Here is a 27,660-nt window from a genome sequence, read left to right as displayed (position 1 = left end):
CTTCGCTCTATTGATGGGTCTACTGACCCTGCAGTCTTCTTCCTTACAGATTACGTGCAAGGCGTGAAAGATGATCTAAACAGGAGCAGCGCGCGTGTGCACCCGGTTATTTAAGTACCTAAATTCCAAATCTGACAAGGCCACTGAAGGATCACTGACGCACCGTTTGCCGTTTTTTCGAATAAAGAACGCTTCCATCAGCTCCCGGGTCAGCTATCTTGGTGGCAAAAAAGCACATTAGTTTTCGGGAAAAGGGGTGTGCATTTGCAAACCCGGCAGTGTGCGGGAAGGTTGTCTCGCGAGTCACTGCCGAGTAAGTTGCGGTGCTCAAAGAGCCTCACATTTACAGAGCGCCCCGTTTGCCCGATATACTCTTTACCGCAAGACAGTGGCAAACGATATACAATACCCTTTTTGCAAGGAATGAAAGGCGCCACATGTTTTTTTGTACAGGCCTTGCGATTCTTGTGGATACCCGCCGCTAGTTTTTTGTCCACTTGTGGGCAAATTGCAGCGAGCTGCTTAGGAGCCGAGGACACCACCCTAAGATCGTACCTCTTGGCCACGCTCTTTAACCCATGGGAAAGCCTGTGAGCGTACGGAATGACAGCCGGCCAACGGCGCTCATTGTCAACACGGCCTCTTCCATTGGCCCCTGTCTTAACCCCCCTCAGAACTTTTTCTCCTGCCGTGGAGAAGGCGTGGTCGGGAAAACCACTACTTTTCAATCGTACCACTTACTCTGACACACTTTCCGCAACACGGTGGTGGCACGACCTAGATGTGGCGGCCTTAAGGCACGAAACAGCGATACCGTCCTTGATCAGTTTTGAGTGCCCTGACTCATAACCGAGGAGTGGCTTGACGGTGCGCGGGCGATACATACAGCAAAGGTCTCCCGGAGTAGCTCTCAAAGACATGTCAAGAAAGCGTAGCTCGTTGCCAACAGAAACCTCCGTAGTAAAACTTAGACCACGGCAGAACTGACTGAACACCCTTAGAACATCAGCCATTTCCGCTGCAGGGTCAGACCCTTCCACGATGACTAAAAAATCATCCACGTATCTGAAAGCCCTCAAGAACAATCCCGCCGAGGCCGCAGCTACCTTCCTATCCATGTCGCTCAGAAAAATGTTGCTAATCACAGATGCAACCCTCGACCCAACTGGAAGTCTGCCACGCTGGTCATCTTGCTCTGGTGCTCCGCTGCGACCCCGCAAATCTTCAACAGTGGTGACCCGGTGAACCGTGCGTTCTATCCCAGCGGCGTCCTAACATGGCGTACTGGCAGGGCCCAAGTTTCGACCCGCCGCTCCCAGCGTTCCGGCCTGCAGGCGTCGGCGGGTGGTTCGCCCAACTGGAGGCTGCAATGTACTTGAACGGCATTACCATCCAACCGTTTAAACACGCAGTCCTTTGCGACATCGCCTTTTACATGCTTTTACATTTTACATGCTTGGGGCCCACAGTGGTACACCTTTTTCGCTAGCATGCGAGGGCACGCATTTGAGAGCCATATAAGCCGCGTATACGCTATCCTTCCTTCCGAATGAACGGGGCGCAGTCGTTTGAAGCACGTCTTACCTGATGTCGACTGCTTTGGAATGAGGAGTACAAGAAATAAGACAGCATGTTAATCCTATAGCTATTCGTAACATATGTTGCGAAAAGCTATAGAATATATATGTGGCGAATATATGTACCAGCTAGTTTTACCATCCCTTCCTTCATTTTTAACCGTCGTGTGTTGTTGTCATGACCAAGATATAGATAGCCGATTCTCTATTTTAGATAGAGTCAGCCTTCTTCTTCTTTTCTGCAATTTATTTTGGCACCTGTGTTGTTGTGTCACGTCCTTGTCTTGTGCGCTGTTTCCTTCACTCGACTTCAATGACCAACTACCCCGCCAATAGCCCATTTGGATTTATTCCTCCCTGCTGTTTTTTTCACATCTCTCTTCATAGTTGTTCAGCATCAGGAGGCATGTGTCGGACGCTAATTCAAAACAGAAAACAAGGTTTGTGGAGAAAAATATATATATATATTGGTTAAAATAGGCTACGGTTTAGTTAAAACATTCGGCGACAACCGTCATGTCCTTCCACTTTCTCTCCCTTCTTTTTCCCGCCTTTATTATTCTCCTTTCGTTTTTTTTTTCGTTATTTCCTACCTTCGCCTCTCTCTTGGCTTGGCTTTTGGATTGCGTCGTTTTGGCTTGCGTATTTCTACAGCTACAAGGGCTTCAATTACACGACGACTCATGGTGGGCTCCCATCAACGGCTCCCACCGTAAAAGAGAGACAGGTTCTTGCATGGGAGTCCACGGCTTCACCAGGCATGCAGTACAATGACCATGCGTACCTCCGGCTTCGGCAAGATATAACACATAGTATTCTTCATTGTCATGCAAATAGAGCATTAAAAAAAACGGAGAGTCGCATTTGACGCAGTGTAGCGAAGGTGTTACTTACATCGAGGAACATTTTTTCCGGAAGAGGTACCTCGAACGGGATGTCGGTGTTTTGGAAGTCGGAATGATCTAATGTGTCCAGTGATCCCTCTTCAATGGCCTGAAATTGCAAGCAAGTCGGAAAGTAGAAATAAATAATGGAAAGGTATCACTTGGTTCGAAAGGTTTATACCCCTTTTCTCATATCTTTTTTTTTTTCGCGCGCAACCATGCCCCCTTGTATATTATATGGTGTGGTTGGCATAACTACCCCGTACTATAATTTTAAACCCCCATCCCCGCCAGAAATTACCACAACTTTCCCCTCAAATCAAAATTCCGAATAAACCTTTGGTTCATTCTGTGACGTGAAATTTGTTCTGTACCTGACGTCTGCATTTCTATTTCAGAGTGGTGGTCTGGTGGCGACACCGTTACCTGTTCTTAGCCCTTTCTTTAGTCTTGCGCCGTTGGCATAGGCGTCCGCCAAGCACTCACTGGTAAAACTCCGCCTTCGGGCACCCATAGCAAAAATGCATCTTCGACATATGAGCAGCACCTCCTGCAGCCCCCACCAGGTGCCGAATACGAGGCGGATGCACCAACCAGTATATCAACTCTAATATGTCTCTATTTCTTCGCAGTCACAAGCCATCGCAAGATGGATCATTCGCATTACGAACTCGCTACTGTCCAGTGATTTTGTTCTGGCCAGCGCCGGCTGCGATGGTTCACCCGGCGGACTTGGCAGCGCGCCAAGGATCTGCGGGGCCAGCAGCAGCACAGCGTGTTTCTGAAAGGTTCTTTGCTCTCACATCACAGCAAACGCTCAAACCTTCGCGGTACACACTCGCAACCGTTTTGTTAGTTTTCGTTTTTTTTTTTCCCCCGCAGGCGAGATGCTCTGCTGGCGATGAAATTTCACCTGGCGCGACTGTGGCACGATGAGTGCGATGTGTGGATGGCGCGAAACGTGAATGAGTGCGATATGTGGTTTAAGTGTCAATACCGTTTTCCTTACCGTGAGCGAGCGCTGTTTTCAGTACTCGCCCAGCCATGCATGGATGAGAGAGTGCACAAGTTGGCTCCTAAGCGCTAAGGAACGCGTCGCACGGACCTTTGACCGCCAAAGTATGACGGGGAGTGTTTGCCGCGCTTAACCTAAAAAAGGTCCTGCAAAACACTTCGCTGACAGCCCTGTTTCCAGCCTCTGACGCGTTTTCGTTCTATTGGTAGCACTGGCATACTGGAAGCTATGCACGCTAGACTGGTGACTCATGGGAAACGCGCGCAGCCATCCGCCTATCCAGACGGCGGGCCACGGACTGGTCCGCGGACCGGTCACGTGGGGTCCACCGTGCGTGGCCCGGCCGCGCCCGTCCGGCGACAGCATTCACATGACGGCCCAAAGGAGCAGGCGATCAGGCGGGCCAAGCGAAAAGCTCTGGGATCCGCTTGCAGCAGCGCTCGTTTCATGGCGCATTCAAGCTTCGGCATTCGGCGGCGAGGGCAAGCGGAATTCGCCGTCGCGGCAGCGGTTCCCTCTGAATGCCTAGCGGTCCTGCTTCGAAGCAGGACCGCTCGCTTCGGAGTCAATTCTTCGTTGTTACTGCCTTTTTCATTGCCTTCACTGGCCATAAATGGGGCACCGATCTTTCGCTTGGTGTCATCTCGCCTATAAGAAAACTTATGAGTGAAAAATTTGCTTTATTTTTTATTTAGAGTGGCGATTCTCCCGCTTCTAGGCTTAAGAGGTGCGTAGGTTTGTTGACAGAAATGGTTCCCTTCTTAACAACTAGATGGCGCCACTAGGCTGAGCTTATCGCTATGTCAATGTTTTCATGCGCTGAAATAAACGTGGGAAATGTGAGAATTGGTTTAGCGGTGTGTAGGTTTAGCAGTGCGTAGAATACTCAGTTTAGCGGTGCGTAGACAGCGTCAATTTATGTTATTTTCTAACCATATCTGTGTACGCCGTAAGCGACGTCGTGGCGGCTTTGAAGCGCCTACTAGGAAGCACTCCGGAGGCGGCGGATTTCGCTCGCTTTCATGCCCAAGTGTAAACGAGCCACAAAGCTGTAGTGAGCCTAAAAAGTAAAACGTAGCATCGCCCGACTACGCTGACATGTTGGCAGTGCGCGCAAGACTACTACTTTCGCTAGTGTCGCCTTGCCGCACAGAATGATAGCAGTGGTGAATCGCCTGCCTGGAGAGATAAGTGTGACGTGGTTGCCAGACTTGAAGTGAGCCAGTGGGCTAAAAAGTCCGTGTTCCGCCGCCAGAAAAAATGTTCTCGCATTTCTTGCACGATTCGGTCCGCGGACCATGCGCGGACCTCGTAGACCGGAAGCTAGACCCCACGTGACCGCTAGTCCACGGGCCAAAGCAGGTCCGTGGTCCGTCGTCTCGATACACCTTTGTGCAGCCTTCCGTTCAGCGTTAGACGTAGCCGCATTATTTGGTTGTACGCTCGACAACAGGCTCTAACGTCCTTCTGACCTAAAACACCGGCCATTGAAGTCGTTTAGTTTTCAACGGCGTGCAGAGGCCATCCTGGCGCCAATGTGCGTCGCCAGTGTAGCGATGAGTTGAATGAAGCGCACGATTCAAGCGAAGGGAGCGTTGCAAGGCCTCTTCAATGGCACTTCGACTCGCCACACGCGTTGCGAGAGGAGGTCATCTTTTCTCGATCTCTTCTCCTGCCTCGATGTCAGCGTTTAATCTTGCCTTCGATACGAGCACATGCGACTGGCACTGCTTGCTGCAACTGTCGGCCCTGAGATCACAGGCGGCAGCGATGAACGGCGACGACGAAAAAGAATAGATCAAGAAAACAGTCGTCACAACATACGACCTCAAGTCGAAAAAAATGCTGTGTTAACGCGGTGTCTTTCGTAGGTATATAAGCATTGATAATGCTTTTGGAATCACGAAGTAGAAAGAAACGGTATGCGGCGTTTTCAGAGCTTTTTTAGCATAACGTTACCGTTGTTATGAACGTGAATTTCCAACACCGGAACGCTCCCAAGCATGGCGTCCAGACCTGCGTCTCAACGAGCCTGCGCGTCGTCTTCGTGGAGAGTGTTGCGCGTTCGGCCGGTCAGCTACCGAGACGCTCCCCAAGGACGGCGTCCAAGACTGCGTCTCTCCGAGCCCGCGCGTCGTCATCGTGGAGCGCGTTGTGCGTTCGGGCCAGACAGCTACCGGAACGCTACCGGGGTTGGCGTTCAAGCCTTGCATGCCAATCACCCACCAGGACGCTCCTGATTGGACGAAAAGGGGCAGGAGTCTGTGCCGACTCTATTTAAGGGCTCCCGTTTCCTTTGTGTCTTTTCCTGTTGTGTTACATCGTGCCATGTATCGTGCTTCTCGTTGCTTGTAAATATGTGAATACATATACCTTTTTTTCACGCTGCTCCTTATCAATCCCCCGTCTCTTCATTGCTCCGCCCGGTCGGCGACAGCGGACCCCCGTCCCGACGGCAACTGAGAGCCCGCGTCTCAACACCGTGTACCACTACCGTTGGGCGCTGGCACAGTCATTTCCCCGGCGTGGTAGCAGTAAGCTAAAGCGCATGCACTTCAATGTAAACTGAAGTTTTCATCTCGAAATACTCGCAGGGTGGCGTGGCATTCGCGATATCGTGAACGTAAGCGTAATACCGCACTCGAAAAAGCATGTGCCTCGCTGTCGCGAATGGAGCCTCCTCATCAATGTGGCGTCCTGACGTTTATTAAGCTTTGAGACTCGCCGCGGCGACTGAGTGGCTCTAACGTTCGGCTGCTGATTCCAAGGTCGGGAGATCAAATCCCTGCCATGGCGTCCGCACTTCGATGAAGGCGATTTGCAAAAATTCCCGTGTGTTGTGCGTTGTCAGCGCGCCTTCGGTGGTCTGAATTAGTCCGGAGCCCTCGACCACGACTCTCCCTAATAGCCCATGCAATACCGATTGCCCATACCAATTAAGTTTTGAGCTTCAGGATAAATAGAACGCCGCGCTTCAATGTTTTCGAACCAAACTTATTATTCGTTGGCGAACACGGTAAAATGCCCCGCACTGAAGTAACGAATACTAGAAAAGTAGCAAAACAAAACAGAAGGCTACCGAAGATACAGCATGCTGCTTTGCGTGTTCGGCTGGCAGTGAAGTCCCCCCCTCCCCAATACCATTTCATAGGGAATCCCTACTAGATGCGTGCGTATGGCTCTCTTATAAGAAACAGGATTGCACTGCGCATCTGATGCTCCGAGGGCACCGTACTTCGCATATGTCCAGGTAATGGTTCCAGAAAACGAAGGCCATTCCCTCTCTGTTCATTACCTGGAAAGAAAAGAGAGTGCATATGTCACCTTCCACGCCGCCTCACAGCGGGTTTGGCAACAGAGGCCACACTGCCGCCTGCCAATCATCTATAAAGTGCGTGACAAAGAGCGAAGCGATAAAAAAAGAAGCAAAGGGTTCCTGCTGTCCGCTCTCGGTGACAGTTCTAGCACACAGTGGTCTCCCTCGCCACGATTCCTCGTGCTCTGCTTCTGTCTGCAGGTGGCAGCGCGCAAGTAGGAATGAGAAGTTCCACCGGCATGTTCTCCTGTAGAGCTTCTGTCCTTTGAGTAGGGGTGTGCGAATACTTTTTTTTCGAAACCGAATCGAATACGAATAGTTTATATATCGAATTAGAATCGAATAATGAAAGAACCGAACTGGATACCAATCAAATATTCGTATGATCATTCGCTACTTGTGGAAATATTCGAAGAAGACGAATATCCATGCGAAACAGAGAACAGCTAGCGGCGGCGCTGTAACTCTTGGAGTTAAAGCTGTAGCTATCGAAGGACGCATTTTCACTCAGCATTTTCACTCTGTGGTCGTCACTTCATGCGCCTCAGGAAATTACCCTTTGCTACTGACGACGACGGCGAACGAACTGGCGCCACATCTCATTTGATGACAGGGACGAGAGTTATGAGCCATGGCCTACGATGTCAGGCATGAAAGCAGGGTTTGCTGGGCCTGGCTGAACCCTGTCACACGTCACCCAGTCTTGAAGGCCATATATTTCAACACCGCGAGCGCGGCCACACAAATGCACCCCGTCATGGCGCTGAACCTGCACACCAACCAAGGCAAAGCTGTACTACATTAGCGAAGGGGGCCCTGTTTTTGAAACAGCCGTTGAAGAGAAGTATGACGTGCCCGATTCAAAAATTGCACCTGCTGTTCGAAAACCATTCGAACACTTTAGATTGCGTTCGATTTGTTTGGAATACTTTTGAATGGGCACTATTTCATTCGTTCAGCGAAACAAATAGGACGATATCCGATAGAATATTCAAAAATTTAGAATATTCGCATAGCCCTACTTGGGAGGTTTTAAAGTTTCTTTGTCATGTGCAGACGTTTTCTCGCCTACACGGGTACGTGCACGGTGGAAAATTGCGCGAACAGCGTGCCTTGCAGGCGAGCCCCGCCTCGTAGAAGGCCTTGTCCGGAGGGATGTACTCCGTGTAGCGCAGCAGCGACACGGAGATCTTCACGGCATGCTCGGCGAGGGTCGCCTGACCCTGGCACGCAGATCGGGTGGCGTAATAGTCGCTGATGAGCAGCAGCTTGTCGAAGTCGCCAACGTCCTGACCGCTGGCCTCGAGGTTCTTCACCTGCACGAGTGGGTACAATTGCTGAGGACATCGCGAGCGTATACACATGCGAAAACGCGGCACCTTTTTTTTTTTTTTGTCTTCTGACACGCAGGCCTTTGTGTTCAAACATCGCCTGATCATTTTCTTTCCATTTGTAGCGAAAACTCAGACTAGAGAAAATATCACCACTTTTGTTACGCTGCAGCGACCTTGCGATTTTTTGTTCCGATTAGGTTGTAGCTGGGCGACGCAGGCACAAAACCATTGGTTAAAAACCCAGCACAGAGTCTCGAGTCGGCTACAAACCTTTCCTTTGCGTGCGTTGTACATTAGCACCGAACACTCTACACACCTTGTGATGCTTTCCGCATGGTGCCTCACTTCGATAGTCTACATGAACATCTCTGCACGCACATCGCACTGGGCTCAAAGAGCGGTTGAAGCACTTCTCGCCCTCTGCGGCCACCATGCGAGCACTAGTGCGCCCGGCTACCTTACCGACACTGTCTCGCCCCATCAGTCTCACCTCCTCTACCCTTTACAGCCCCGGATAAAGGGTGTCTACAGTAAAGTTTCCAGCATCACCATCGAACTCATACGCTGCGCATAGTCAATTGCTGGAGCTTTCCAGTCCCCGAGTAGGTTTATGGAGCGCAGTTCCCCTCCCTGCTTACGAGGTCATGGAGGACGTCCCTGAGCTCGGACCAGGTTCGGTAGGCCTGCGCACCGTAGAGGCCCGGCAGCGCGAACACGCTGGCAGCGATGTGCCGGTAGATATTCAGGTTCTGCGACAGGGCCGGCGCTCCGTAGTCGGCGTACAGGCGCAGGGCGTCCCGCGGCGACCCGTCGCGGATCCGCTGGCTGGCGCACATACCACGTACTTGTGCAGCACCTGCGGGACACCGGGGGCACTGCGCATGCGTGCTGCGAAGTGCACTCTGGGACTACAGTCCTCGAGCGCGCCTCTTCAGCATCAGCCATCGGTCGTAACCACGAAGCACCCAAAATGTACTCGTTTTGAAAGAGATACTGAAGCTTTATATGTGAAGCCCTCTCACCGCCGCTTGTTTGCGGATCTTGGATTGCGGACTTCCCTAGGTAACACGCCGTTTGAATTTATTCCAAATTCTATATTCCCCAGCACTCCTTCTGGCTGACACCACGATAAACGGTGCCAATTCGCACTCCTGGCATAAACAAACCATATGATATGTGGCCCATTTGCATCTAGACTCGTCCCACATGAGCGTACACGTAGCCAAACTCAGTATATCTGCTTGCACATACCGGAGACGATGTTTTGGCCAGCATGATGCCTGCAATTGGCAACAATCACAACTTTATAACGATTAGGAAGAAAGAAAGTATTTATTTATCTTTTACACTTTGGAAGAAACTCTTGGGCAGTTTTTGTTACACTCATAGGGCGCCTTCCTCTGCGTACCAAATTAGTCAAAGTGCGAGAAGCTGCTGTGTAAGCATGCGGCGACACCACAGGATGTTTACTAAAAGCTACGAGGGAAGTGAGGTGAACAGCGGTGAAGAATTTATTTCGGGTAAGGAAAAAGAACGCAAATTCTAACACCTCTTTTTTATTGCTGATCTCGACACATACCTTGTAAACTTACGCAACGCGAATATTTTAGTCAGATGTTCATTGCGTGTGTTTGCTCTTTGCGTTCGTAAGGCTCGTAAAACATATGTGTTCATTCCAAAACCGTTAAACTCTTAAAACTATTAAAGCCTGCTGCCACGTTTGACGGAGCCAGTCAGGCTAAACACATGCTTTCGCACGTCTACTCAGTTTAAGTGCATTAAAAGCTAACCATTTTTTATTCTCCACGTATTGTGGGCGGAGGGTGGAGAATGGACGCGCTGTTCGTGATCGAATTTTCGGAAATATCTTTTTTAACAAAGGGTGGTAATTCCTTTGAAAAAAAAGTTGAAACATTGCCGCTTAGTTTGACGCAAGTATGTAGCTCACGCTGAAAGTAAATGATGTGTCAATAGCGTGTGCAGTGCCACTTTACCATGAAAATCTAGTAGAGATAATGTTGTACTTTTCTATTTACTTACTTTGCTTCTTAATGTAGCAACCACATTCTTTGAAAGAGCAGTTTGCGTGACTGAAATGCTGGTCACGGTAGAAACACCTTTAGAATACTCGATTTTTTATTTTTGCGATTTGTGATTTCGCGTGCTCCCTCCGTCGACCATACTGCGCATGCGCGAGGAGCGAGTGACGTCACTGTGCACAGCTGGCGCGCCCCGCCGCTGCGCGCTCACGCTATGTATATCCTGGCATAGCAGAGATAAGCCACTGTCATATTTTCCTTTTTTTATTTCTCCGAGTAATTCTGTCCGTTTTTTAAAACGTATTTAAAAATGAGGGAGACAGGAAACTGTGCCAGGATAGATGAGAAACAGGTAGGTGCAGGTGATAAGATGAAGAAGCAGTGAAATTAAAATGTAATTAAATACGATTGGTTTGGTTTATTGGGGTTCATCGAAATTCAGCCACCGCGGCCGGGTTCGATCCCGGCCGCGGTGGCTGAATTTCGATGAAGGCGAAATTCTAGAGGCTCGTGTGCTGTGCGATGTCAGTGCACGTTAAAGAACCCCAGGTGGTCGAAATTTCCGGAGCCCTTCACTACGGCGTCCCTCATAGCCTTAGTTGCTTTGGGACGTTAAACCCCAATAAACGAAAACCAACCGTATTTAATTACATTTTAATTTCACTGCTTCTTCATCTTATCACCTGCACCTACCTGTTTCTCATCTATCCTAGTACAGTTTCCTGTCTCTCTCATTTTTTATATACCCCCTCTGCTTTCTGAAGCCCATTTATTTCCTGCTTTTGGTATCATTTTCTGTCAGAGGCATTTTGGTGCATTTACTCCTACCAAATTATAAAACCCTTTCTGTAGAAGTTATGACTACGGAAAAGACTCTACTATAGAAAAAAAACTCATTAGGTGCCAAGGATGATATTTGCAATCTCTATGTAAGGTTAATGGGCATGACAAAAGAAAATCTGTACAACAAAATTAAACACCTATCACCAAGATAACTTCTTATATTCAAATGAATGTTAGCGTTCAGAGTAATTAATCATTTACAAGCATCTCGAATAAAAAAAATTAATCATTTACTGTGTAACTTGTGTGAACCATTGTGCGACTTTTAGTTCCATTTTACATGGCGTCCTTGCCCCCGCATACCAACACCCTTCACGCATCATTCTTGGCCGCGCACTCCTTCTTGCTCCCGATGCCCTGTTCCTGTCACATGCTCCACAAATCTCTACCCTGCCGTTCCTTTACGAATTTCTTTAAGGAACTACACCTTGGTCGCATGTTGCAGACCTGTTCGTCTGTGTCTGAAGGAAAAAGCCGCTCTTGTAAAAAGTTAATTGCTTTGTGCACTCTTTTAACCGTACCGGAAACGATGCGCGCTCATTTAAATTTCCTTCATGCTCAGCTGTGCCTTCCATTGAGAGGCTAAGCTTTTACAAGAATCTGATGAGGAGCATTGTCGTTTTCATGAGGCATTGGTGTATGCCCCGACGGCGTCTTTGAATCATTCATTTAGCTAGTCATTTGCCGACAAAAGATAGCGAAGCAAAAGAGCGCCAGGGTCATCTAAGGTCTCCACTGCGCTGATGGAAAGAAGCAGGCAAGAAAGAAGAAGACTTCAGAGGGCGCATCCTGGTGAAGAGAGACGCCATAGGAGTAGGCAAAACACGCACGACAAAGAACAGGAAGGCGCGGAAGCTTTCTAGACGCGCACCAACAACTGTTGTCAGAACCTCGCGGACAGGAAACGGCGCGCTAGGAAATAAGAAACGGAAGGCGCGGACACCAATCAGCGATGCTGCATCACCGGAAGAGACTTCCACGTAGAGTGGGCGTCGTTGTCACCGGCTCTCGCCTTAGGTTGGGCTGTGACGGGGGAAGCCAACGAGGACTATGTCGCTTCGCAGCGCGCCCAATGGGAAGCCAAGGCGTGTCCACGCGAGAAGACCCGAGCAAAACGCATGCGGCATTTCGACGACGCCTCTTTGCTATTAAGGCGCAGGGAGTACCAAAAATCCAAAAGAAGGTAGAGCTTGTGTGACGTAGGATGAAAGAGAGACCATCTAGATACCGGTGGCAGACGTCGGGGATGGCAGAGAGAGAGATATTAAACACGAGTATTCCAGCGCCCCATGCTCGTTAACTGCCGCTGCGCTGGGGGAGTGCAGTGGAGGCTTGAAGGAAAGGCAGCAAAGCTAAACTGGTGATGCACTGTTAGGTTGAACGTAATATGTGAAAAATGTATTTGAAATTATTATAAAATGAAGAGAAAATTTTGTGAAATGACAGTTGCAGTTAAGGCGGATGGTTTATTCCGACGCACTGCGGCGGCATACTATGAGCTGTTGCAGGCCATTGTCATCTTACGGAAATTACAGTCCCGACACATGTTTATAGTTCGCAGCAGTGTCTCTGGAGTGGATGGCTTGTGCGTGTAGTAGGATTGAATAATATGAAGATTTTAACCTCGCTTGAAGATAGTTTACTAGTGAAATCCCGGTCTTCCTAACTTTAGATTGTACAGCACGTTTCACTTGCCATGGAAGATTAGCTCATTTGTCTTCATTTATTTGTCCTGTCTTTAGCAAATGAGCTATTCTTAATTTATTGCTTGAATTTTTTAAGTAGAAGAACTTTGGTTTAGATGCTCCGATTTCAATAATTCTTTGACATTGGTCTCTGGAACGCATGAGAAAGATTAATCGGCACCGAGGAAAACATCGCGGAAAACATCGGAAAACATCACTAAATATCTGGACAGAACAAATCGACGGTTATCTTCTTTACTTAAATGTTTAGATGATTCGTTTCCGTCTCAAACCAGCATAATTATGCGAAGGTGAGTGCTGTGGTAAAGGCCTCCAAACTACTAGGACAACAATTTTCTGAGAAATGCGCTGTCTTTAAAAGGCAGTGGATTCTTAACGCAAGCTGAAGCCCCGAAACCGAACTATATTAAAGAGGAACACTGTAGTTGTTCGTGTTCGTTCAAGGAAAAGAAAACGCGGTGACTGACATGCATAGTAGTGGCCTTAACACATTTTCTCCCAGAATTTCGCGCTGGGAGCCCGTGTGAGATGAGCCATTAGCTCAGGACTGAAAATTAGACGGGAACCTTTAACAACAGAGTAAAGAGCAACGGTCATAGCTTTTACATGCGGGTGAATATACACGACGTTTCACTTAAGCATTTACGCAGTGTCTGAATATAGACTTATTGAGTTAGAAGAGCGCTTTTTTCGGCAAAGCATTGTCAGCGTATAGTACATCGAAACAAAGCTAAGACGGGCTAACTAGCAGGCTGGTTGATCAATACCGAATAGTTACATTTTTAAATATTACTTTTAGGCTCTTTAACTACTGAGACGAGTCTAGCCCACTTTAAATAGTATCTATGTCAGTATTTAGAATTTCAGAAACGCGGCTACCATCGCCGCTGTGACCCAACAAAATTTAGCTATTTCGGCGAGTTACGTCCACTGGTGGTGGTGGTGTGACACTTTTATTAGAACCTTCTTTCTATTACGCTTTCAATAGGTCCTGGGCCAAGGCGACGAGGGCACGTTGCAGCTTCAGATCCAGGGAGGCGAGCCAGATGGGCCACAGTGGGGGTAGGGGGAAGGGATAGGCGGGGGACTGAAAGGCTGCGTGGCACTGTGCAAGGCAGTGTTCTATGTCTGCATATGTGTGTGTACAGTTTGGGCACGTGGAAGTGTACTGGTACAGATAAAGTTTGGCTGGCGTATGTAGGAGATAAAACTGTATTCGGCTAAGAATGCGAGCTTCACGGATCGATATGGGTGTGGCGGTGGTAAATCAGCAAAGTCCAATTTTTGCTCCGTGTAGTATTCGTCGACAGTGCGTTTGTAAGCCCTGATCGCCTGCTCCGTCGGTGGGCTTGTCCATGGGATCCCCGGCGCCCGGGTGTCCAGTGGAGAAATCGCTCTGCATGCAGGGTTGTCGAAAGCGCATGTATTTTGGCGCGATGTAGGTATTATTTAATGGACCACACCGCCGAGGGTGAGCGCCTTTTCAAAATTAAAAATTGATATGTATATCGCTTATGGTGGGCTATACACGCCTTTCAATAGTTAAGGAGCCTAACAGCAACAGTTAAAAAGTTTAACTATTAATTATAAGTAACTAACCTACTAGTTAGCACATCTTAGCTGTATTCTGATGTAGTACAACGCTGAAAATGCTATGCTGAAAAAAGCGCTCTTTGTTCTAAAAAAAACTATTTTAAAAAATTGTGTAAAATCTTAGGTGAAACACCCTATATATAATGGATAGTGCTGTTAGGCTTTAATTGCGAACAGTGTGGACACCAGTGAAAAAAAATAATGGAGTTGTAATGGGTGTTAGAATTTTTTTATGTGAGTAGGCGCAGTTCTGCCTCCACACGACGGGTTCGGCATCACACCATGTCACCGCCCATCGTGCCTTATTAATTCTGGTGGCGCGCTGTTGAGAAAACTGAAAAAGCGAGCAACTGCCAGCGCTCTGAAAACTGAATGTTTTCACTTTGATAGATGAATGTCCTTGAATAGTACTGTCATCTGAAGGTAGAACTTTAATCTTGAATTCATTAAGCGCGCCAAGAGTTACAGCGTAGCTACAGATGTTTCTCGAGGCCGAGTAATGAATGTCCATAACTGTGAGTTGGTACTCAGCCTATAGCACTTCATGGACGTCATCCATCATGGCACCCAGTTTATAGCGTCGCAATTTAATCTTTTTAGCGTGAAACTCAAGCTTTCCCAAAAGGGCTCTCAGTATATATTCCCGAGTCCTGGCAACGCAGTCTTCTATCATTAGAAGCTGCGGGAATTGCAGCAGATGACAAAACCACTGAACATCAGAGAAAAGCAGTGTAAATATGACTACCGGAGGTATGAAGAAATGAAAAAGCTTTGAGAGTGCCAATCTATTTCTGGCTGTCCCTCTACCGTGAATTCCAACTTCAAAACAGTAATTTTTCCTTTTACAAAAGTAACAAAACTTTGTCTATTGTCTTTCCCAGCCTTTTCGTGGGTGTATTGCTGCACTATTATTTTATTATTTTTTTTCAAAATTTACAGACAAAGTTTTGCAAAACTGTCCGATATTAGGATATGCGCAGAGAGCCAGAACTATAAAAAAGAACACAGTGAAGGGAACGGTTGCTCAGCACAGGCACTACGCCCGTTGTTGCAGGCAGTGCCGTCTCTGTGACAACTGTGAGGATGAAAAGCGGACTTTGCTCCCGGTTGCATTCTTCAACCTATATATATATATATATATATATATATATATATATATATATATATATATATATATATATATATATATATATATATATATATATATATATATATATATATATTTATTTATTTATTTATTTTATTTATTATTGATACCCTCAGGGCCAAAGGCATTTCAGAGGGGAGTGGTTACAAATTACAAAAAGTGAACAAAAACAAAAATTCAACATACAAGCGTCATGTTCCTGGTTATACAATTCAGTAAAAGAAGTAAGCATAATATGTAAGTGCAAGGTAAGAGAACAAAAAAAGGAAACTAAAATAAACAAAGGAAATGGAGAATGATAAGTACATTTGTTGTGAGCCTTAGTATACAATGTTAGCTAAATTGTTACGGAAGCGCAGGGTGTCTTGAATGCAGGCTGTCGATCCGGGAAGGTGGTTCCAATCTGCTGATGTACGGGGAATGAACGACTGAGAACAAGCTTTTGTTTCGTGCGACGTTATACCGACCTTGTGAACGTGATCTAGCCGTGGAGAGATGAAAGACGGAGGAGATATCAATTCATCGCGTAGATTGGGACAGTTGTAAAAAATTTTATGAAATAAACATAACCGTGAAAATTTTCGACGGGAGGCTAAGGGTGGGAGGTTGAGCGTATTTTTCATGGAGGTGACACTTGCAGTACGATTGAAGTTAAGTAGGATGAAACGGGAGGCGTTATTTTGTACAAGGTCGAGTGCATTAATTGAATTTGCGTAACTGGGGTCCCAAATTGCAGATGCGTATTCTAGTTTACTACGGACAAGGGTTTTATATAACATGAGTTTTAGGGAGGTAGGGGAATTGGAGAAATTCCGGCGTAGGTAGCCTAGCATGCTGTTAGCGTTGTTAATTATGACGTTAATATGGAGCGACCAATTTAGAGTGGAAGATATATGAACTCCGAGGTAGCGATATGACGTGACGGCCTCCAGTATGGTATTATTTAGACAATATGCACCTGTGGTAGATGATGTGCGGGAGACACGTAAAACTTTGCATTTAGAAGAATTAAGTTGCATTAACCATAAGTTGCACCATGCAGATATAGCAGATAGATCGTTCTGTAGAGCGCATATGTCGTTAGTGTCGTTAATTTCGCGAAAAATTACGCAGTCATCAGCGAATAAGTGTATGTTAGAGGTTACGCAAGAAGGTAGGTCATTAATGTAAATAAGAAATAAAAGAGGGCCTAAGACGGATCCCTGTGGCACTCCAGAATGGACGGGGGTTGATGGAGAGGTGGCATTGTTAGCAGTTACGAACTGAGTGCGGTTGCAAAGGAAATATTCGAGCCAGGAAAAAAGCCTCGGATCAAGGTTTAGTTTGCTTAGCTTAAAAAGTAGTAATTTGTGGCATACCTTTTCGAAGGCTTTTGCGAAGTCGAGGAAGACGCAGTCAGCTGTTGAGCGGCGATCAAGGATGAGATTAAGTTTATGCGTAAATGATGCTAACTGAGTTTCGCAAGACAGTCGCTTACGAAAACCGTGCTGCATGTCTGTAAAAAATGAATTTGACTCCAGGAAGTTCGCGATACCTGTGTATAATATGTGCTCCAATACTTTACATGGAATACTTGTCAAAGATATGGGGCGGTAGTTAAGGGGTGAATTCTGGTTACCTGATTTATGGATTGGGACCACCTTCCCGACCGTCCAGTCAGCAGGCAGAGCACCGGTGTCGAGGGACTGTTGAAATATCTTGCAAAGCAGCAATGAACAGTAAGTTTGAGAACCCTTAAGAAATTTCGCGTTGATTAAGTCAGTACCTGGACTGGAGCATGGTTTAAGGGATTCAATAATCTTCTCAATACCGCAAGCTTCGATGCAAATGGGATCCATAGTTATGTAGTTGTAAGTCTGCGCTTGTGGAAAAATGGTGTTAGTACAATGAACAAAGTTATTACAGAATGTGGAGTTCAGTACCGCTGGGCATTCTGTATCTGGGATGGCAAGGCCGTTCTCGTCTAATAAGTTAATGGTATCGCTGTGGCTGGGGTTGACAATGCGCCAGAACTTTTTAGGATCAGTGGAAAGAATGCTAGGAAGTGTATTGTGAAGAAAATTATTTTTTGAGCTTTTAAGTGCAGTTACGTAAATGTCATTAGCTTCGCGGTACGCCTCCCATTTTGCGTTACTACCAGACCTTTTCGCAACTCTGTAAAAACGTTTTTTTCGATTGGACAGTCGTTTAAGATAGGAGTTGTACCACGGGGCTCTCGAGTGGGAGCAGATTGTCCGTAATGGTATGTATGTATCTGTTAGTTCTTTAACTTTGGTAACGAATAGATTCTAGTTAGTATCGACAGAGCGGTCATCAAACCCGTTGCAATAATAATCGAGAAATTCGGCGAGTTCCCTGTTAATGGCCTGAAAATCAGCTTTTTTATAATCGCGGATGTGTTTAGAAATCTTCTCAGCTGGGGGAGTAACGATGCAAATGTCAAATGAGAGCGATAGATGGTCGCTGAGACCAGGTAAGTAAGTGATTTCTGAGGCCATATCGGGATGGGTAGTCAGTATTAAGTCCAGCGTGTTTGCAGTGGTATTAGTAATTCTTGTCGGTTGAGAGACTAGTTGGGAAAAGGAAAAAGTGGAACAAAGGTTTAAGAAATCGGTGCTTAAGTTAGAAGAAGGGTTCTGAACTGGGGTATCAAAAGACCAAGATATGCTAGGAAGATTGAAGTCGCCAAGTAAGAAAACAGGCGCCAGGGGGTGTCGTGTGCAAACAGCATTTATGGCATCGTGCAGATCATCGAGGAAGTTAGCAGAGTGACTGGGAGGACGGTAGCATACCCCGAAAACAATTTTTGAGTGTCCAAGTTCCACGCATGCCCAGACAATCTCGAGATCTGTTGTGATGTTAATAGCGTAAGACCGGAGTGTTTTACAAATGGCAAGTAATACGCCACCACCCTGACGTGACGTGCGGTCGCAGCGATAAAAAGTGTATCGGGATGAGTTGTGGAAAATTTCGGTGTTACGAATGTTAGAATGAAGCCATGTTTCAGTAAGTGCAATAATACCTGCGTTACACGTGTCAGCTACGGAATGAAATGCGTCACGTTTGTTTACGATACTTCTTACGTTAGCGAAAAGAACAGATGTGCGTGGTCAAGGCGACGACTGCCCACGTCCCCTCTCGTGATGCTACAGGGCGTTTTCGGTGTTTTGGGCATTTGATGAAGGCGACCGCGGTGTGTCCTCTTCGGGTACTTCGGTGGGAAATTCCTTTATCAGTTCGATGTTGTTTGTCACGCTGTCGTACATGTAGCACTTATTGTTAACGTAGAGTTTGTTGTAACGAAGCTGGAACTTTGGCGACTGAGGCATATATATATATATATATATATATATATATATATATATATATATATATATATATATATATATATATATATATATATATATATATATATATATATATATATATATATATATATATATATATATATATATATATATATATATATATATATATATATATATATATGTTTTCACTTTTGTTCGCGGTGCTGTAGGACCTTCTCAGAGCAGCATGAGAGTGTCGTTCTAGTTTAGCGGCGGCGATCTGCGCAAGAAGGCCCGAGTATTGAAACTCCGCTACACCCCCTTAGTCTAGGAGAGCATTATAGCTGCAATGAGAGACCGCCTTGCCTGTTTATTTTAGGTTGCGTTGTGGTAAATGAAGGCCAGACAACTGTCTCACACCGGACTGTGAGAAACCTGAACTACGCCGCGAGGAATAAGATGATAAGGAGCAAAAGCAGATTGAAAGAAATGAGTGCGTGCCACGCACGGTTTAAGGAAAGCGTGGGTAGCTTGAGCTTGCTTTGTAAACTTGGCATTGGTTGGTTTATTGGTTTATTGGGGTTTAACGTCCCAAAGCGACTAAGGCTATGAGAGACGCTGTAGTGAAGGGCTCCGGAAATTTCGACCACCTGGTGTTCTTTAACGTTCACTGACATCGCACAGGACACGGGCCTCTAGAATTCCGCCTTCAAGAAACTCAGCCGCCGCGGCCGGGATCGAACCTGCGTCTTTCGGGTCAGCAGCCGAGCGCCGTAACCACTGAACCACCGCGGCGGGGCTGAACTTGGCATTGGTGCATTTAAGCTATCGTGCCTGATTCCGAGTTATTTTGACATGGATGAGCAATAAAACTTGTCAGGAAGGTAGAACCTCAGGACAGCATTACCTCACAGCTTGCCTGGCAGCTACAATTTCGACTTCTCCTCAAACAAGCTGTGCCCAACACATGAGAAATTGGCTGCCATGCGCTTTGTTTTAACACAATAGCGTTAAGGGCCTCGTGTCGCCGGTGTCGGCGTCGGCGGCGTTGGCCGTGAGCGGGAAATCCCAGAAGCATTAATAAATAAAACCGAGTAGGAAATGGGTCGAGTTGTGAAATCGAACCAAAGCCTTCGGAGTGCGAGACGAGTGCGCTAACCACTCCGCCAACTGTATGGTTTGGAATAAACACAGGTACGTCTAGTGAATTTGGTGTTTTAGAAGGGTGCTTTAGAGACATGTGCTGTGGTGTATATTAGCAATTATGAGCATGGAAATTACAGAAGTCGCAGTTATGCGAGTAGCAAAAGTACGTTTCCGCTACTTTTCCTCTTCGCTTGGTTCGCACATATCGCCATCAGGCGGCGCCCACTAAGACCTCCTCCTCGCAATGTACGCCACTGCCCCAACAGACAGCGCGCGACGGCAGCGCCTCCCGCTCGTCTCGTTCGGGCGCAGTGGGGCCGTGTGGGGGCGCAGGAATCACGCGGTGAGCGGCGAACAACGCAGCGCACATCCCAGGCGCGTTCACCACGAAGCTTGCGGCTTGCTGCCCGTTCGTACAGCGCGGAAGCTATGCTGACGTTCGTGGCATTGGGTTTGTCGAGAACGATGTGCCGACGAACTACGACTGCAACTTGAGCTTAGGTGAGAAGTGAGAAAGACAAGGAATGAGAAGAGGAAAAAGAAGGCGCTATCGCGTCACTAAAGGTGCAGCTTAAGAGTCCTAACTTTATTGATTGTAGTATCTACGGCAGCTTTTATGCTTAAGACTACAGGAAAAGAAATTTTTTGAGCAGAAATTGGCGGGCACTGTCGCAGTAGGCAGCGTTCGTTTTAACGATCCAGATAATTTTCTTCTCGCGGGAGGTTTTCTTGTTCTCAGAAGCTACGATTCTTCGAAAAACTGCTAAATTTGATAGCCGTGTTAGCAGTCCTTGTTAAAGGCCTTAAGCTGCTTTCATCTTCACCGAGGGACCAAGTTTTTGAGCCAGCAAATGGTTAGTTTCATTAATGAGGCCAAGAAGTTTTACAGTCGTAGAGAGTATGCAACGAGAGCGAGCTAAAGCAGCGCCCTACTCGGCTTAAGAGATCTAACTCTTTGGCATGGCCATCGCAGGGAACACGTTTACGCGTGCTTCACACCTTTAATGTCCAACTCTCGGGCTGCATCACAGAGTAGGGGTTCGCATTGCTGCAAGCCGGAACCACTCACATTTATGGCCCCAAGTCACAGTGCTGCTGCTGCCGTGCCAAGAGTTGCACTTGACTGCCGGTAGTAGAAGCTTGCCCATGACATTTAATTGTTACGACAACAATAATTCCGCCATCTTACTTCACAATCAAGAGCACGAAGCCTGTTTCCGCTTATAGTAGGCGCATGCGCAAGAATGAGAGAAGTGGGCATTTCTAGTGTTCCGGAGGAAAACGGCGAATACTGTCGGACCGTATTGTCGGGCCGTATTTCGTTGTTCATGGCTGGCTGCCTATTGAGCCAGTGCCTCGCGGTTCCTTTGTGATTAACTACTCACAGACCACTTCATGTTTCAACAGTTGAATCCGCTTCAATTAGACACACAAATGGGCATTCCTTCAGGTCGGCTTTTCCGACAACCTGACTGCAGAGTTGGCCAGGCCTTGCGATGACGACGCGCATGTTACGGTCGAGCAACACCGCAATGAACTCTCGCCGAATTCCACCACTGCAGATGCACACACAGCTGATCTCTTCCTTGGTAGGAGTGCTTCATTTATTCGCACAGGACGTGCTGAGCGACCCGATATTTTGTGGTGAGCCTTGAGCACGACTGAAGTGTCTTAAATTTTGTCGATACTCCTCCTGGCTGTTGATTGTGTTGTGGCATTTTGATCTGTTGGCAATAAATTCCTGAGCTCTCTGAGCTCGCCAGTTTCATGACGATTGTGCGCGGACGCAGATTGCCCGAGCGCTCCTGGAAACAAAATAAAGGAACAATTATTGAGTATTGCAAAAAAATTTTTCTGAACGCGCACGTGCACGTGAAATATCCCCTTTCATGTCTCACTAGTTAGTTTCATCCAAATGTATCGAACTTGCTAAGCAGCAGAGATGCTTTCCATTAAATCAGAAAACTATTAACCAGGGCAAGGCAGGTTATGCATGCTTGCAGGTTGTAACTGAACTTACCCTCAAATTTAAGCGCCGCTAGCGCAAGCTGAGCTGAACTTTCGATCTCTAATCATTAATTTGTGTGACGAAGCCCTGTACTTTTGCCTGTAAAACGACACTCACCACAAGTGGCCAGTCGCCTCGCAAGTGCGAGGCCCTTCACGTAACAACTTGCTAAGCAGCAGAGATGCTTTCCATTAAATCAGAAAACTATTAACCAGGGCAAGGCAGGTTATGCATGCTTGCAGGTTGTAACTGAACTTACCCTCAAATTTAAGCGCCGCTAGCGCAAGCTGAGCTGAACTTTCGATCTCTAATCATTAATTTGTGTGACGAAGCCCTGTACTTTTGCCTGTAAAACGACACTCACCACAAGTGGCCAGTCGCCTCGCAAGTGCGAGGCCCTTCACGTAACAGGCGGCCATGGCACTGACCGGCTCGTTCAGTGGAACGGCGGACCGCCAGGTATTTGTCACGGGCGAGTAATGTTCAACTTCGGCTGTCGTGGTTCTTCCTGCGTTCAGTAAAAAGTAATGATCAAACGGCATTGTAGAGAGTCTTCAACTGTAGAAAGTTATACAAGTCAGTGCGTCACTTGATTCTTTTTTTTTTATGTGCGTGAAGTAGAACACTAATAGGGGGCAGTATTGAGGCTGAGTAATGACCGTGTTCAGCCCTGTTTTTTAAAGCAGTCATGACTTCTTGGCGGTCATGTTTCTCTTGCGAGCTGAATAGGTCGAGAACTACGGCTCCATAGCCGTTCATTTAGGCAGGAAGTTGAATCTGTTGTTTTATTTATTAAAACTTCAACAGCCAAACTTCAGCAACCTGAGAGCCGGAAATATATGTTGTTGTAAAAGATATATGAAGAAAGCTTTCCGCACTGCATACGAAGACCTCTGGAATAATAGAGATTCCCGCCGTCAAAAGACAAAAAAGTGATCTTTCGACGCTGCGCTTAGCGCCTGCTTCTGTAGTTTTTCCACTACGCAAACTTTCCCAGCTGCATTTTTGCGTGCAATTAGTGCCTCTGAAATCAAGTTTATGGCTTCCAATTGCTGATTTATTTCTTTTTGTTACCCTCATCCTCTTTATTCGCTAATATTTATTCTTACTGACGATTCTGACCTCAGAAATAAACGTGTATGTGTGTGTGTGTGGGGGGGGGGTGTTCTAGTAGCAGCCATATGCATATGGCGTTGAAATCTGTGCTAAGCAGTCCTTGGGTTTCTTAAAAATGAGGGCAGCCCTGCGCCTATGCATTACACCTGCTATCTGAGTGTCCAGCAGCAAAGCGTCGTAATTAACTGCCGATTGATTGATTGATTGATTGATTGATTGATTGATTGATTGATTGATTGATCGATCGATCGATCGATTGATTGATTGATTGATTGATTGATTGATTGATTGATTGGTTGGTTGATTGATTGATTCATTGATCGAAGGCAAACAAAACGTTTTATTTCGTGAAAAGATTGGATTCTTCCACTCTGGACTTAAGCTTTCTGCAGAAACCACATTTGCCGAGCAAATGCAACTGGACAGGCAAGTATCTAAGTGGTAAAACGCAGATTCAAGCAGTTCCTTTGCTCGTAAAAGAAGCTGAGGAGACGCGGAGAGAGAGAGGTGTGCACCATTGAATCCGCCGATGACGTAAAGGTCTCCGTACAGCTGTGCCACAGCGAAAGTGCTGCGGCCCATGCACATAGGCGCCATGGTCTGCCAGGAGGACGGGGCTTTGTCCTTCTCGCTGGCGATAACTGCGCAGGGCGTGCAAGTCAGCAGACCACAAGTTTAGGCTGCGGGGAGAAACACATTGATATTGCCTTGTGCCTACCGACAGCCCATAGGCGACGAAGAGAGAAAATAAATTTCTTGCCTGGCTGGCGCACGCAATGAGTGCAAAACAATTCTACTCCCTTTGAGACTTGCGTCAACTGGAGAGACCTCAAATTGACAGAAAAAACTCACCAATGGATAGGCATCTAAAACTTCGACGTTGGATGCGTAATTGAAACAAAAATAATGGTGGCATAAGGGAGATGCTACCATGTAGTGGCCCTATTTAACAGGCGTTAATGCAGTGTAAGAGAGCTCTTGAAACTGCAGCCATTTCAGCCTTCCTCTCAAATGTTCTCGTATTGGCTCCCACCACGACGCCGAACACTGAAGGCACTTTATTCGTATTAGTGCGTCGCGTTTCGATTTTCTTCCGTAGTAACATATGAATTTACAGCAATAACGTTACTGCTGCTTTCCAGGATTCAAAGAAAACGAAATTCGGTATTCACTTGCGATATCTTTCTTGAGCCTATACTGGGGTCTATTCAGCGCTCTTCCGCCGGCCTGAGACACATATGCAACGGGACTAGGGCTGAGGGAAAGGACACCATGTTTTTTTTCACTATATTTGAATTAAATGACCGGGCTTCTATTTTCGCGGGACAAAGATAAAAATGTCCAGCTTGCTGCGGCCGTTGCTGAGCAAAGTCTCTCATGTTTCTCTGAACTTGTCAAGAGGGACTATTTCTCCAAGACAGACCATCGAACTACCGGTAAACAGGATTCGCAGATTGAGGAGCCAGAGGTGCATGCAAGACACGGATAGACTCATGATGCTCACTGTGTTTTGAAGCGGTTGAGTACATTTTTCTGTCTGCAGAGCTCTGTAAAGTAATATCTGTCCTGGGTACTCCAAAGTTCTCGTTGCCCGAAGCGCCTTTGTTTTTTAGTCGGCAAGATTGTGCTACTTCGGAAACCATCACCACCTTTTCAAGGACATGCACTGATGCTTACCACACTTTCCTTGCAAGGGCATATAGAGGGTATGAAGTGTTAAGGGCCTTTATGCTGGAATTTATTACCCTCGTATAATTATGTTATCTTACCAACAGAGATAACAATCATACCAATGGATAGAGATCAACAAAGATAGAGATCATACGAATAGAGATGGGGGGCTGACGGGAAACAAGCCACTCCCAGACAGCTTGCCCAGCCAACTGTCCCTGGTGGGTTTATTTTGGTAGGAAGAACCCAGCGGCACATAAACATTCATGGAAAGCGATACAGAATTCGTCAAACTTTAATATACAAGGGGTATTAATAATGCCTTAACATAAACAAACTACAATGACAAAAACAGTCAGACAGTAACATAAAATCTTGCGAATATAGGAAGCATTCAAAATGATGTTGTGCGTATGATGAGAAATAAAGGTACAGATAAATAAATTGAAGTTATTCGATTCGAAGGCGTTAAAAAGGGAAGGTAACTTGTAACAAACGCTTCTGTCGGGTATAAAGGCGAGTAGTATAAACTATACAACTATTCTAGGCTGTTTTTCAGAGAATTTAGAAGTTACGGATTACAGAGCATATTACATCAAATATTGTCGTTCTAAGAACATCCGCTAACATACCGACAACAAAAAGACGTCAGACTCGCCGATCTACACCGATGGCAGGAATACAACTTGAATATGAATGGGCGGGCAATAAAGGATGATGTTTTTCGTGGACTCTTTTAGGGAACTTGCACAGCGTTCGTGGTTTCCCGAGAGGGAAGAACACGCCCGTGCGCTCGTTCTCTATCCTTACTGGTGCTGAGGCGGCAGAGGCCGTTGTATCCGCCGACGACGTAGATGCGCCCCGCCATCGCCGCCATCTGGTGGCTGCAGCGGGGTCCCGGCATCTGCTGCACCAGGCACCACGAGTTGGACGAAGGCGTGTACTCCTCCACGCTGCTCAGAATCACGAGGCCGTCGAAGCCGCCGCTCGCGTACAGCTTCCCTGCGTCGAACGGGCAGCGACACAGTGAGGGCGTGACGAGTGCTTCGCTTCAGACTTGCTCTCGCGACGACTCAGACTACATTGGATAAGTGCAGAGGTACGCGTGACATTTTTAAATCTGCATGCTTTGAAGCCATGTGCCTAACTGGAAGCTGGGGTTCTACAGTTATCCCGGAGTGCCCCACTTCGAACTCGACCACGGCAGCCGCGTTTCGATGGATGTGAAACGGAAAAGGCGCCCGTGTGCCGTTTAATGTCAGTGCACGTTAAAGATCCCCAGGCGTTCGATATAACTGCGGAGCCATCCACTACGGCACCCCTTTCTCTTTTACTTCATTCACTCCCACCTTCACCCCTTTCCTTACGGCGCGGTTGAGGTCTCCACAGAATAGTAACACTGTTACTACGCCATTTCTCTTCCTCAAAAATCACTTTTTTTACAGCGATAACAACATTCCAATCGATGGCGTGGGAAAGGCGTGCTAGACGAGAGGAATACCGCAGTAGATGAACCTCAGGGCTTGTGCAGCTTTATTAGGTGTAGAGGATAGATGCGGTGGTGGTCGACAGAAACAAGATGTAGCTGTGGGCAAGCAATTACGCCCCCAAATTTTGTGACAGATTCTTGATATGGCTGTCATGGCTTGTGGTAGCAATATCTCACGACGAATTTTAGTTACAACTAAGTGTGGAACATGGATCGGGATTTATCAGAGCCGCTACGACCGTAACGAAATTTAGCGCAAGTCGTTGGCCTTGGCTGCTGTGTCGTGCAACGCAGAGCGCGGCAAACTCTTAGCTTTACTTTGACAAACGTTCTGAAATAATGCAAATCCTCAATCCTGTGCACACAACTTCGATAGCAAGAGCCATACGTGGCATGCAAATAACTTCCACAGCTTACTACAGTCACACCTTCACTTAGAAAGGACGCAAAAGAGCGGAAACGCCGGGATATACCGTATATCGTTTAAGCATTGAGTTACTTCTCGAGTAGGTTCTTTAGGGTGCGCGCGAGAAAAATAGGTGTGAGCGGAGTCTGTCGTTCACACAGTAACATTGGTTCACACCTACCTCTGAATGCGCAGGCTGCACCGCCGCTGCGCGCCCTGCTCATCGAACACACCGTAGTCCACTGGTTGGAGACGGGGTTGTACCGCTCCACACTGGCAGTGCGACCGGTGTCTGCATCAAGGAGCCCCAAATGACAATGACATTTCAGAAAAATGTAAACAATGAACAAACGCTGTATTAAAAATGTAATCCCTGTAGTTAGTCTACTCGCTCAATACCAAAAGTACTAAAGATTTATCGAGTTCAGGAATGACGAATGCTCCCATATAAGGCAAGCCCACGACCATGTTCTTAGGGCACGCACGAATGGAATAAACATTGCCGGTTCCTCGCAAAGCCTAGCCAATTAGAGCTCACGCAAAAACGCTCGACAGCGCGAACGCATACCGTCGCGTCCCCCGATGGCGTAGACGTAGTTGTCCAGGGACGCGACGGCTACATAGCCGCGGGCCGTGTGCATGGCCGAGCAGGGACCCCACACACACAGCTCGGTGTCGAAGCGTTCGCAGGAGCGCAGGTACGAGCTTCCCCGCATTCCGCCCACCACGTAGAGAAACTTGCCCACCATCGCTGCGCCGTGGTACGCCCTGGAAATGATCAGGAGTTTACCGCTCTCACATTGCACACCCTGCCTTGCAGCCATTGCTTGGGCTCGTTTTAATATAGGTGACAAATGTAACGTGGACAAAACTATCCAAATGTGTCCTGTAAAACAATATTTCAGTTGTGGGAGATTAGTTACTAAAGCCGATGGTCTTCATTTCAAAGGCGCGTAAGCCCGGTTGTCGGAGGCGCTAATGGAGGTCTACTGCTTGTTCTCTCTAGCAGCTAATGTTGTGTTTGGTGTGTTCGCGGTTCAGTTGACTTGTTCACATATCATTTGCAGCGGACGGTTCGACTGG

The 27,660-nt window shown here is 47.0% G+C and overlaps 1 protein-coding gene across 1 annotated transcript; it reads right to left on the bottom strand.

Moving 5' to 3' along the window:
* Positions 1-7,414: 7,414 nt before the first annotated feature.
* Positions 7,415-27,293, bottom strand: LOC149353230 (uncharacterized). Its single transcript, XM_089575768.1, has 8 exons — positions 27,146-27,293; positions 26,759-26,869; positions 25,493-25,684; positions 23,527-23,652; positions 22,260-22,403; positions 8,765-8,982; positions 7,905-8,108; positions 7,415-7,561 (listed from the first exon to the last, which is right to left on the bottom strand). The coding sequence occupies exons 1-8, from the start codon at positions 27,291-27,293 to the stop codon at positions 7,415-7,417; spliced, it is 1,290 nt and encodes a 429-aa protein (XP_089431894.1).
* Positions 27,294-27,660: the final 367 nt, after the last annotated feature.

This window comes from Amblyomma mixtum, chromosome 3 (genome assembly GCF_055824585.1).
Source record: "Amblyomma mixtum isolate Tamu chromosome 3, ASM5582458v1, whole genome shotgun sequence".
In the NCBI taxonomy this organism is placed as follows: domain Eukaryota; kingdom Metazoa; phylum Arthropoda; class Arachnida; order Ixodida; family Ixodidae; genus Amblyomma; species Amblyomma mixtum.
This window is presented reverse-complemented; position numbering and strand designations above follow the sequence as displayed.

What these genes read in the sequence shown, in the direction of transcription:
- LOC149353230 (XM_089575768.1), bottom strand. Translation starts at nt 27,293, where the DNA reads ATGCGGGGAAGCTCGTACCTGCGCTCCTGCGAACGCTTCGACACCGAG. An exon ending in CGCCATCGGGGGACGCGACG is followed by an intron (nt 26,870 to 27,145) that starts GTATGCGTTCGC and finishes TCCTTGATGCAG; the next exon opens with ACACCGGTCGCACTGCCAGT. An exon ending in CGTCATCGGCGGATTCAATG is followed by an intron (nt 22,404 to 23,526) that starts GTGCACACCTCT and finishes TACTGAACGCAG; the next exon opens with GAAGAACCACGACAGCCGAA.